The sequence below is a fragment of the Poecilia mexicana genome, unplaced genomic scaffold (assembly GCF_051168715.1).
Source record: "Poecilia mexicana isolate PSO_F unplaced genomic scaffold, ASM5116871v1 scaffold_1, whole genome shotgun sequence".
NCBI lineage: Eukaryota > Metazoa > Chordata > Actinopteri > Cyprinodontiformes > Poeciliidae > Poecilia > Poecilia mexicana.
Genome location: NW_028263370.1, coordinates 15,728,093 through 15,741,271, shown reverse-complemented (window position 1 = coordinate 15,741,271; position 13,179 = coordinate 15,728,093). Strand labels below are relative to the sequence as shown.

General features: G+C 38.2%; 1 protein-coding gene across 2 annotated transcripts; it reads left to right on the top strand.

Moving 5' to 3' along the window:
• Window positions 1–13,077, top strand: cfap52 (cilia and flagella associated protein 52). 2 transcript variants are annotated; one of them, XM_014991183.2, is made up of 14 exons: window positions 1–52; window positions 746–945; window positions 1,020–1,156; window positions 1,282–1,404; window positions 2,342–2,435; window positions 2,573–2,689; window positions 3,161–3,261; window positions 3,339–3,509; window positions 4,644–4,792; window positions 5,410–5,552; window positions 5,801–5,952; window positions 7,087–7,189; window positions 11,561–11,672; window positions 12,747–13,077. In XM_014991183.2, the coding sequence occupies exons 1-14, from the start codon at window positions 1–3 to the stop codon at window positions 12,929–12,931; spliced, it is 1,839 nt and encodes a 612-aa protein (XP_014846669.1). In that variant the 3' UTR covers window positions 12,932–13,077. The 2 variants fall into 2 exon arrangements, with proteins under 2 accessions (XP_014846669.1, XP_087861478.1); XM_088005352.1 differs by having other exon boundaries at window positions 2,573–2,693; window positions 3,144–3,261.
• Window positions 13,078–13,179: the final 102 nt, after the last annotated feature.

The window sequence follows — 13,179 nt, the reverse complement described above, 5'->3', positions numbered from 1 at the left end:
ATGGGAAGCAAAACCATTCCTCTGGAATTAGATGCTCTCATCGGTTTCAACGGTAGGTTTTTCTACCAACATTAATGCTCTTTGTAGAATACTCCCCCTGAAGTTTTACTTTCAGAAAATACATTAATTCACCTAAAATATTACAATAGATTTTCCCCATAGGCTTACTAAAAACATTGCTGTGTTATATGGTTCTTTTTAAAGTTATTTTTTAATTTCTATAATTTTTCCCTTTTTATTTCCTTTGACAAAAAGTCAGTTTTTCTGCTTAGATTGTACATGGTGCAAGCAAAGTGTTGGATTTGACAAAGAATGTGTTTAGGGAAACAAAAAAGATCTCAAAACTGTGAATAAGACATGATACCTTTGGCATTATCAATTAAATTTTCTTCTGGATATAATATATGTTAAAATGTACTTTCTATTTGCTTCCTGAACCTTAAATACCATTCAACCATGCAATATTTTGGATTTTGATGTAGTGTCTGAACTCACGTTCTTTATAGAATAAAAAATAATTTCACTACAATTATGGACTTTGTCAACTTTAAATGTTAAAAAGAGCACAGACACTTCTGCTGTTCACAAAGTATACTTTTAAAGAATATACATATATTGTTGTATATTCCAATCTTTATTTGAGACATTTAAGAGGTATCAATTTTCAAGTAAAGTTGATTTAAATTAGCTTTGAGAGTGTTTATGCTTTGCAGTATTTATCCTCATGAAATGTATTGCTTATCAGGCCAAGTGCCTTTTGGCCTAAAGCTCCATCCAGACATGAAGCACCTTATCTATCCTCTGGGAAGTTTTATTGTCCTGAAAAGAATTGAGGATGGCAAGCTAGAGTTTCTGGATGGACACTCAAACAACGTCTCCTGCATTTCTGTGTCCAAAAGTGGATCTTACATCGCCTCTGGGCAGGTCAACTTTATGGGCTTTCAGGTAGGCATAATCACAAGTCTTTGTACTGTATAGCATTTTCTATACCCTTCAACTCCAGTTTTACTTGTCTCTAGGCTCCAGTGATTATCTGGAATTATGCAGAGAGAACAATCCATGTCGAGCTGCGGATCCACAACACCAAGGTTGAATCAGTCGCATTCTCTCCCAGTGAAAAATACCTGGTGACTCTTGGGGGCAAAGATGACTGCCGGTAAACAGCAAAGTCTTACAAGATTTAAAGCCCTGTAAAATCTGAGTACCATGTAGGAACAAGAGCAGCAGGATGAATATTTGACGATTAAGATATATGCAAGGTATTTGCTGTGTATTTCTTAGGATTTTTGTATGGAACGTTGAGACCAAGCAGCTCATCTGTAGGAACAAAGCTTCAGCTCAAGGTCACTGCCTCATGGTGGAATATTCCAAAACTGACGACACCATGTTCGCTTCAGGTGGCAGGTGGGTAGATGGTATCTCTTCTCATTCTAGGATGTGTTGGATCTGCATTAGGTATGTTTTCATGGTCTGATAACACTGAATAAAAGTACCATGGTCTCCCCATTCTGAAGCATATAATGAATAGAATTTCTGTAAAGTACAACAAGCATTTAGCTTATTTTACTATTTTATTACAAAAACAATTTTCTTATTTATTGATTCTGTATGATCCTGCAATGATGCACTTTAATAAGCTGACTCTTTTTACTTCGATTTCCAAGTTAAAAGTAAAAAAAAAGTTAAGTTCTTAGAAATCGGAATCAAGAGTTAGAAAGCTGGATGATTTCTCACCAAATCTAACCTAAAATCCAATATGGCCTCCTTGCACTTGCACTACATGCTGATCTAGTAAACTGGTTGCTAAAAGTGTTTGAAAATATAAAATACAGAAAACACAATGTTACTAGTTTGTTTTGCTAGTCGCATTTAGCCTGGTGACCAAAAACTAAAAAAAAGTCTCACTGATTGTTAAACGTGAAACTAGAAGATGGTCAGTCTGGGCTGGATACCATTCAAGTCCACATTTGAGCTGCAGAGGTAAATGAAAAAAACTGTATAAGCAGCTATACCTCCATATTTTCCTCGTTTCATTATAATCATTACGTCACAGTCAGATAACATTTAGAAAGATTTTGTCTGAGCATTATTAAAGGCAACCAGTACAACCACTGGTAATTGTACCTCAATTTGAAAACCAGTCATATTAGTGGTTCTTTTCAAATTTTGAATTTTATTAGAATTGCAGTTGTACTGTTTTCTTTTTTTTTTTTTCATAGACAGACACAGTCGATAATAGCTAATTTGTTTGGCTGGTTGCTCTGCTTGCCAGTGATAATGAGATCCATATGGTTTTCAATCAGAAAAATTTGTCTCACTGGTACTGCTATTTTTATGCCAGCCTAACACTGCGAGTCTGGGAGTTTGTCAACGAAAGGATCTTGCCCACCGAGTGCTGGACAAACATGCTGAAGAGATATGTGTCATGTATCGAGGTATGAAGCCATGTTTACGTTGTCCGCGAAATGCTTCCGTTGCACAAAAATTTTAATATTAATGAAATTCTAAGAGGTAATTAGGCAAAACGTGCAGTGGTTGGGTTGTTTTGAAATCATTACATTTTTTTACACAGATTTCAGATGATAATCGATACATGTACTGTGCCACTTCAAGTGGAGACATAATGACAATCGATGTAAAGGGGAAAGTTCTGAGCATCTGTGCTCCCGGTAAAGCAAAGTTCAACCATGTAAGTCATCACATCCAGTGCTTTTTTTAGTTCTGTTAGTTCTGTTTTTAGTTCTGCTGCCCTGATGAAGTGCTCATTAGGAAATACAAGCAAGCCCTCATGTCAAGGATTTGATTGTGTCTGCAAATGAATGATGAGTTACGGGAATGACGCAATTTATTCATGTTATTCCGCAACTGGCTATCTTTTCAAGAGTTTTCATCGTACAACGTTTTAGGTTTTTAAAACTAATTTAGTTCTGCATTAATCACATCAAATCTCAGTTCTTAGTTCCCATTTCCTGTGCTGTCAGGTGGATGGCCAATGTATTAAGTTAGGTCTGACACTGTGCTACAGTTTCACTATTTTGGAAGGATAAATTGAATGCTACATATAAACTTCTCCTCAACATCTGTTGTGTTACGTCGTCTTCATTATCTTGAAAGCCTTTTTCCAGCTTGATAGATGATATAAGTCATGTTTTGTATTAAGGGAATCAATGTTCTTAAGTTGCTGGAATCTGGAGACCTGCTTGTTGGCTCTGGATCTGGTATCTTAGCTCTGTGCTCCAAGACTAACTTCAAACCTGTCAGGTGAGTCTCATCTTTCACCATTTGGATCTGTCTCAGATGACAGTAAAACCTGCTAATTCCGTCTCCCCCGCTGTTAGGGAAGTCCAACTGGAAAATGCGGTGACTTCCATTGCCTTCAGCGAAGGGGAAGAGCAGTTCTATGTCGGCACAGAGGAGGCTCAGCTGTACCGGCTCCGTTTTAAGGATTTTGCAGCTGAGCTCATATCCACAGGCCACAGGAGCTCTGTCAAGGATGTTGCCCTTCCTCAGTAAGTTTCACTGAGGCGGTTCAGGCAGGGAAAGTCAAAGACATCACTGAGGACAAAAATATTTTTGTCTGGAATTATTTATGAGCTTAGGTTTAGCCTATCATGTCTAATACCTCTTTTCTGTCTGAGTGAGCTCCCACCAAAAACAAAAAAATATCAACTCTCTGTTCAAGCGTTTAAAGTTATTGAAGTTGTCAGGATTTCTGCTTCCCAGCTGTTTTTCCATGTCTGCCGCAATTTTCAGAGGGTGTGTTTTAGAAGAAAGCAGCAGCGCATCAGTTTCAGCGTCCTTCACTTCTTATGTTGGCCTGTCTCACATTTACATTTAGACAGAAACAGATTTGGTTCTCAATTTCAGTCGCAACAGCTACCTTACATCCAAGGAAAGGTCCTAATGATGCATTTCTCCTGCAGGGGAATTCATAAACCTCCACAAACTGCAGGTTTTACAACATAGGTGTCAAAGTCATTCCAACGCAATTATGTTTTGCCCAAAAATAATCCCAAATGTCCATTACAGCTGGCCTGCTTCTGGGCAGCACATGTTCCACTAATAATAATACAAATCAATGATGTATGACATGTCATTCAGGAGCCTCAAGCCCCCGTCTCCTCTTCTATGTGCATTCAGTAGTGACCTCATGCTACTGCCAGTCAAATAGGTAGAATAAATTTCAGGTATCTTGCTTGAAGCAAAGGCTACGTTCAAGCCAAAGGCTAGAGTACATCAAATTATATAAAAATACACTCTGATTAATGTTCTCTTTATTCACATTTCCTTTCTACTCGCATGTGACTGTGAGAACTTAATCTCATCATTGTGAGCCTGTGAAAATAGGATGCCAATTAAGTTACTAATAGAGAAAGCTGCAAAAGATTTTTAAAAATTCTGTTTTTCATTGGACATTAGGTTTATCATGTATTACCGTGTAATATCTGAACTTCTTCTGTTTGACCAACAGTATTTTAGGGTTTGATTTCCCTGTTTTACAATAATCCAAGCATTTCTTCAAAATTACCTCAGTTCCTTAGTTTGCTCACTAGAGGGTGACATACTTATGCAATATCGATTATGAAGCCAAGCGAACGTCAGGCCAATACTGTGCTACTTTGCTGTTTTGTATTGTGTGCTAGTGCCACCTCTAAGCTTTTTGCAACTTGCTCTGGGGAAGAAGTCAGAGTGTGGATGGTAGGCAAGCCCAAAGAAAAGCTGCGCATCACTGTTCCCAACGTGAGCTGCAACGCCATCGACTTCATGCATGATGACTGCAGTATCATCAGTGGTGAGATTCAGACAGTGCATCTACAGAGCCTTTCAAAAGTATTAATTCTTCAGGATGTATTTTAAATTTTATCACATTACAACCACAAACTTCAACATATTTTGTTGGGATCCTATGTGTTTGAAAAGCGCAAAGTGTAAAGTCGGAGGATGGTTAGATTTTTTTTTCCTCATCACAAATTGTGTCCTACGTGGTCTTTGACTGCAGCACTGAACGTGAAATGTCCAATAAATTACGATGAGGATTGGGGTTGTAATAGGACTGGGTTATAAATCGTTTTTATCGCTAAATCAATTTTTTTTGTTTATGACAATTTATGTTTTAGAAAACTTTGTATAGTGTCAACCCTGAATTTGCATCAACTCCCAGAAAAGAAGATTGAAATAAAAAAAAAATTTAGAAAGTATTTTCTATCATTTGTTACTTATTTTGTAAAAAAGCAAATGAGAAATGAAAATGCAATTAAAATCAGACCAGCCCTGGGTTGTATTGTGAGAATACTCTAAATGGATTACACTGTATCCACCCTAAAGCAACATAAAGCTGTGGTTACCCACTAGTACAAAGTATTTCTTACCTTCACAACACCTGAAATACCAATTTTTCTCCTGTTCTAGCATGGAGCGATGGCAATATCCGTAGGTTTGGAATGAAAGGGCAGCTGATGGTAGTAATTAACAACGCTCACAGACAGGGGGTGACAGCCATCGCTGCCACCAAGGACGGCAAAAGAATTATCAGTGGAGGAGGAGAAGGGAAGGTCAGTATATTCGGATATTCACTCTCCAGATAAAATGTTCAGTTCAAGAGAAGAACACAGGAAAAGATAACATTTTCAGACAGTGGTGCCTTCTGTGATTGCACAAATTGAAGTTGTTTTTTTGTTGTTGTTTTTTTTTTTACGAAATGCTACAAATATTAAGAAAATTAGATGCTTTAATAGGTTGTATCGGTTTAACAAAGTAAGACTAAGGAACGGAGATGAATGAGTTTGTGTCTCATTTGCAGATGCATGTGTGGGAACTGCTGCCTCATGCCTACAAAATACTGAGGATCATGGTGGGGCACAGAAAGCCTGTGTCTTGTCTCAAAATGAAGAGCGATGACAAAGAATGCGTCACAGTCAGCTCTGATGGCTTCTGCATCATCTGGGACTTAGTGTAAGTAGCCCATCTGGAGACTACATCGCACACCTCAGCACTGGAAAGAGCATGCACACACACAGGTATTCCATACTTACTCTTACACCACAACAAATTTGATTCTGTTGAGATCATGTGAAGTGGAAAAGATGTGTCAAAGCATATCACTACATCATTTCATCATGGGGTTCAATTAAACCACCCTTACATGACTTGGTGGTGCCGGAGAGAAGAAAGTTTTCCTAAACAATCAGGAAAACTATCAGATTGAAGTATTTTCGTCCACCTAGACATTCCGCCCGCCGTCCGTCTGTCCGTGGATGGATGCATGCATGTCAGCTTTTACCAGATTCCATATTTGAACTATATGATCACTACAGAAATACTTGCAATGCTTTTACAGAAAACTTTTTTATTTCTGCTTTAAAAATGACACTTGGAATGAGAACTCAATATAAATTGTAGTCTAGACAGCTTTAGAAATTTGATATGAGACATGTGAATGAGGCTTTGTGTCTGTTATAAGAATAAATTGTTAATGTTTGGTCTGTGTCTGGCTTGTAGAGGATGAATACAATAATTATACTTATTGAGCTTAATAACTGTTTTTTTATTATTATTATTTTCCCACTAGTTTTCTTCATTAAACAGAAAATTGACATGACATAGTGGGAAGACATGAGGCACATGTGCTAAGAATGGGAATTGAACCCAGGACAGCCATGTCTATGACTGCAGCTCGACCAACCGATCCACACAGCCCTCCCATGCTTAATATCTTTAGACATCCTGCTTTCTTCTGTAAAAAAAAAAAAAGACTTAATTACTTCTAGCTGTGATTTTTTTTTCTTTTTGTCATCAGTGAACTGACCTCATCCATCACAGAAAAGAAACTCTGGGAGAAAAGAAACCACCATTTTTGAGACCGTAGTCCAACACCACTTCCAGACTGGCCCTATTTATTTTTGTCCACCTTCAGTGCCTTTATCTTTAAACAATTCCATTATGAGAGACTTGACTTTGAGGGTTCACATCATTTGAAATGTGTGTGACAGGCTGGATGTTGTTTTAGCTCAAAAGCAAATCAGTAAAACTCCTCCTCCCGTATGCCTCAAACTGTTCAACTGTTCTTCTGTGTCTACCTTTGTTCAGAGACTTTCATCCCCGTCAAAAGATCAAAACCGACACTCTTTTCCGGACCGTGTGCTACCATCCAGACGGATACCAGATCGTTACTTGTGGGACTGACGGAAAGGTGTGTTCAGAACGCTTTAAGGAGATATTTGAAACCGTTTTTTAATGTTTTGCAAATGTGTTAAATGAATCAGAACAAAAATAAGCTGCTAATTATTATTTTAAAAAAAACAAAAACGATCATGATAGTTCACAATTACAGTGCACATGCATCTCTGTGCTGTTTTTTCGTTCAGAATCTGCATCAAATGAGTCTACGCTCCTCTCTGCTGCCCTGGCTCTCTTTGCTTAGAACAGCAGGGAGAAGCACAGTAATAATCTTGCACAATCACGCACAACAGTATGTCAACACGTCAGTTTCAATAGCTTGCTGTTTGTTCCTCTGCTCCACATAATTAAGCCATTGTGCTGGCTACTAGCGACTGGGACCAAGAAACAGGGATGCTTTATTTAGCGAGCAACTTTGATTAACTGGGTGCCGCTGATTTGCATAAGGTCAAACACGCTATGGGAGAGCAACACACTTTGCTTCCAATCATGCACCTCACCCTCATCTCTTGAACCCGGCCTCACGCTACACACGTATTGCTGTCTTTCCTGCAGTGCATGCAGAGAGGTGAGGACAAGTTGTGCTGATTAAAGCGTCGCTGTGTGTTGGATGTAAGTGGGGAACGAGTGAGATGGAGGCATTCAGAGAAAGCGAGGGAGAGGGAGCTGGGGGGAGGGGGGGAGTGGATGACTGTTTTCGCCTTCCTGCGGATGTGCATGTGCCACCCAAGTGCCAGCCAGATCCACCATCTGCTCATTCCAAGACACAGGCGCTCTGTGTGAGACAACAAACAGCAACACTCTCTCTCCTCTTCTGCGTTTCTGTCGTTCCTCACCTCCCACCCTCCCTCTGAGGAAGATCATGGGAAGGGGGCGAACAGGCCTGACAGAAAAGCCAGAAAGGTGGCCAAAATGTTTAATATTAGAATTTATCGTCACAGGCTGGTTGCATTTATGAGATGGAATTTGTGATAATAATGATCATGATAGTGGTTCAGTGATGATTCAGTGAAGGGAGACCAAATGATGAATATAGACCTGATAATGTTCCCGCCACCATCCCTTGTTTAAGGTTTGGGAGCTTTCTAAAATGTAATAAAAGCTTCAAATTCTCACTTTTTGTTTCTTTGACGCAACGGTTTACAGGCATAAATACTAAATGCAAATCTCACTTTCTCACAAGAGTTCAGAATATTTAAAGTGAGATTCTGCTAAAGTGAAAAGTAATTATGTCCTACCTGCCCTGATCCATCAACAATTAAAAATAGGAATACCACGAGGCTCTCTTTTAGGACTATAGCTTTTAATTGTTTTAATTCTATAAATAAATCTTCATTTGGGGTTTTATGTAAAATGTATGCTGAAAATACAAATGTATATGAAAAGAAAAAAAAACTCAACAAGTTTACAAAACAATTTCATCACAGAAAAATCTAAGCAAAGTATTAATCTTCATTTAGCATCTTGCTGCCTTTGAGCTCAAAGTAGAACTTAAATGTTTAAATGCATTTTAATTTGAAAACACAAACAAATGTCAAATTTGATGCTGTGCTATGCTTTAATAAGGTAGCAGTGAGGAATGTGCAACATTCACATTCTTCCTGGATCTAAATGTTCCAGAGTTTATTCATTAATGAAGGTCTGAGAAAGGAATGTGTCCCTTTACTTTCAGTCTCCCTGTTTTGTGTGAGACCTTTTTTTTTTAGACTTTCTGTCAGGCAGACCAAACCTTTTCAATGAGAAAGATCTAGACATCAGCAATCAGTGAAGCACACATGTTATGTCTTTGAAGCGTTGGTGTTTAAAGCTGTGTGCAATTAGTTCATGTCCTTCAAAAATAACAAAAAATCCTGGAAGAAAAGATGTTGCCTGTTTTGTTTCTCTAAAATCCTCATAATTGTCTTTGAATCAATAGCTTCATGCAAGTGTCCTATTCCCTATTTAACACTGACTTTCAGTACTTTGTTCTATGTTGGAGCTAATTTTTGTTTCCTGCTATGTGGAAACCAATTTTATGATATATGTGGATATAATTATGTTTCCTGACAAGTGTTTGCCAAATTACTCCATTGGTTATGTGCCTCTATTGATTACATTATCATGACAAGGTGTCGCATGCATAGTCCAAGGTTCCAGATAATTCCAGCTTTGGCTTTAACGCAGAACCATTCACATTTTTTATACTGTGTAGATGTTTACAGATTTAAACATTTTACAAGAAAATTTGAGATCTTTAAGGTTTTACCAAAAACAAGAAGCATGATGGAATATTATATAATATATAATATTATTATTATGATATAATATAATAATATAATATAATGGTTGTGGTCTACGAGGTTAGGAATTTGAAGTTGTTTGCTTAATTAGTCTTCCGGTACTAGCACATGTGCCCAACCCAGAGTGCTTTATTTATTTGTGTAAACTCTCTATAGGGTCTGTTTCTGCATGTTTTCAGCTAAATCTAATTGCTTGCTTTACTTATGAAATGTCATTGAGAACTGCAGAGGTTGTAGTAGTGGTCACTCTTGGGTGGTTATAGCTTTAGGATGTTGTAGCAAACACTGAATGAAAACACAGAGGTTGAGGGGTCACCCCCCCTGTTCAACATCACAATGTTTAAATGCCCAATAATACCACCTGGTTGACTACAACACCATGAACTGGGAGCCACAGTTCATTGATGTTCCACTCCATTAATCACAGAATAGCACATGGTGAGGACGTTAGAGCAGGGGTGTCTCTCTGCTGCTCCCTGTTGGTATAGCGTCCACATTTTCCCCAGTCCTGGTTTCATTCTTCTTGGGCAAAGGGAGAAACCTTTCTGTTTTTATTCACATGTTGGTTTTTTATAGTCCTTTTGAGTTTAGGAACACTAACTCTGGTACTCTTCAAGATGTACAGGATAGAAGTTCCTACCTTTGATGATTCTTTTGTGAGGTCAGACACTGATGTTGGACAAAAAAACCTAGCTTTCAGTCTTCACTCTAATTTATCCCAAAGGTGCTCTATTAGGTTGAGTTCAGGACTTTCCAGACCAGTCAAGTTCATCCACACCAAACTTGCTCACTTATGTCCTTATGTGCTCCCACAGAGTCAAGAGCACAAAATAGTCCAAAATGTCTTGTACACTGTAACAATAGCAGTTCCTTTCGCTAGAACAGAGGGGCTGAGCCAAAAACTATAAAAAAAGTATATAAATGTATGTGCATTTTCGAAGTCTCATTTTACTGTTCCTGACAAAGGCTTCCTGGTGGTGGCTGTGTTGCTCTAAATTATGTTTGCAATATTATTTCAATGACTTAATAAGTTGAAAAATGCTGCACACCCCTCATATCAATGTTCCTTGGATTTTTATGAAACGATTATTGCTTTGAGAGTAATGTTGAGCGCTAAAACAATAAACTATTTTTGTTTTATCACCATGCCTTTTGTTGCTGTTCTGTTTCAATAACATTTTATGTGTCTGTCTCGGGATTGCATTTCTCTTCCACAGTTGCACAGTTGGTCTTGGACAGACAAATGAAATCCTGTCTGGGAAGCCAGATTCTCTTTCAAGTGAACTCTGTGTCATGAAAACTTTCTATTTTCCTCTAAACAAACTGTACACACTGATATGCAGTACCTCACAAAAGTATTCAAACCCCTTTAACTTATTTCACATTTTGTTACATTATGACCATAAACTTAAATGTATGTGGTTTGCCAAATCTGTTTTTGTGTTTAGCCCCTCTTTATTCCAACAAATCTAAGTAAAACAACAATGAGACCCAATAAAATCCTTGGGCTTAAGGGCTTGCTGAAGAAAATGAATGAAAACCTCCATCAAATAGATGAAGAAACTGCAGCAGACATGTGAGGGAGAAAGTTCTGTAGATGCCTGAAAGCAGGGTTAGGATGTAAAGTGATGCGCTAAGCTTGCAACATGTCATGGAGCTTGCTTTGATAAAAATCTATTTTTTTACCTGCTCAGCAATAAACTCGACATGCAAAAAATCATTTTGTTTTACAGGTCTAAAATATAAAAAGGGTTTTGTAGTTTTGCCCTATAAAAAAACACATATCAGATTCCAAATTGTTTCGGGTGTCTCGACTAATTTTAATTTTTCCTGCCTATTCGCAGCAACAAGCTGCAACAAATGTTTAGTGTATTTAGCCAAATAAGTTAAGTGAATTCAGATTTGGGTGCACCCAGGTCAGCTTTTGAGTAAACGTTACTAGATATCTGTGATCTTACTTAAAATGAAGGCAAAAAATTCAACCGATAACTAGAACTTTTGCTTTTCTTATGTCAGCTTTTCATTCTCAGAGCGAGTTCAAGAGGTGACTCTGTCATTGCACCCACTGTAACCTTGATTTGTCCGTGTGCTAATCTGGTTCTCAGGTCATTTACTGGGACGTGTTGGGCGGCACTAACATCAGAGAACGGGAGGACACGGAGACAGGGGTCTACAACAGCATACACATCACAAAGGACGGCAACCATTTTGTGACAGGTCTGTTGATCTTACATTGTATCAGCAGCATTGCTAATCTGAGCCAAGCTTTGTGTGCTTGTTCTTTTGGGGTTTATTACTCATCACATGTGGTTCTGGTCAGAAGTTTGCATACAGTGGTATGAAAGAGTATTTTTTTTGTCTGTTATAGATTTCTTCTTTAATGCAAATTGTTGAAATGATCCACATTTGAGGTTTGTGGAACATTTATGCAACAGCATCTCAATCAAATTTAAACACCAACTTTCAGCAGGCCACTCTAAAACCTCCATGAAGTTTTTTTCAGCGATGGAGTCGTCGGTGTTCATTGCCCTGGTGCATAATCCAATGGGTCTTGGGCTCAATGTCATGAACTGAAGAATTTTTTCAGGATTTTCTTGGACAGATCAGGATTTATGATTCGATCAGTGATGGCAAGTTATCCAGATCATGACGTCTGGGACTGTCTCAGCCCATGTTGGTATTAAACTGGTGTTCAGCATCCTAAGCTTTGGTGGTTCCCTGGTTAATCCCAACATTCCTTTCATCACAGAGCAATCACTGGGGTCAGATAATAAGAACCTGGACAACAATCCCAAATAAACATCAAAATTGCCTTTAGATTAGATATAGCAGGCTAACTTTAGGCTTCTATGATGTCATCCCCAAAGCCCATTCTTTGAAAAAACGCCACAGTAAATTCAAACTTATGCACCAAAAAGCTTGCTTTAAAAATTTGTATTGTTAAAAGCCCTTAGTCAATTTGACAATCATGCCCAAGATAAATAAACTTCTGAACCGATGAAAGAACTGTAGATAACTATGATCATCATATATCTGCTCCTTCTTCGTTCCACCAGATTGAGGTAATTTTTTATGCCTACAATCACAGGGGTTTTAAGAGAAAAAAAAGAGTTGTCCTGAGCTACTAATTCCTGATATTTTTTAATTTGGCTTATTTTTCCTCTTGTATCTCATTGAGCGTGTTTCATCTCTTCAGAGCCCATGTTTTCTCCTCCCCTGCTGACACTGTTAGACAATTTTACAGTTTTCTTTCATGTTATTAATACATTTTTCTCCTTCTTGGTTTGGCAGGCGGAGAAGACAAGCGGATGAAGGTGTGGGACTATATGCAAGGAAAAATAACCCACATAAGTATCCCTGCTGGAGCCAATATTACCTGCACCAGGATCTGCACCTTGAACCGCATCCTGGTCAGCGCCAGCGAAGACGGAGGCATTTGGCTGTGGAAGTTCCCCCACCTTGCCTCTTCCTCTTAAACAAAGAAATTCAAGCCAAAAAAACTCACTGCCAGTTGTTGCAGACTGGTTAAACCTAATAACTTATTATTATTAGGTTTAGGGAGTAATTTGTTTTTTCCTATATGGGCAGGTTGGTTTGAATTATTTACCTAGAAGTAAAATAATCAGTTGAAAGATGCTTTTTGTATTTAGTCTGATCCTTACTGGTGATCTTAAGCATTTTAGGCATTCATACATACATAGACTTAGCGTCATTTATCACCTAT

Excerpts from the sequence above, each read along its gene's own strand:
- cfap52 (XM_088005352.1), top strand. The coding sequence starts at position 1 with ATGGGAAGCAAAACCATTCCTCTGGAATTAGATGCTCTCATCGGTTTC. Across the intron at positions 53-745 it reads TGCTCTCATCGGTTTCAACG|GCCAAGTGCCTTTTGGCCTA; the intron begins GTAGGTTTTTCT and ends ATTGCTTATCAG. Across the intron at positions 2,436-2,572 it reads GATATGTGTCATGTATCGAG|ATTTCAGATGATAATCGATA; the intron begins GTATGAAGCCAT and ends TTTTTTACACAG.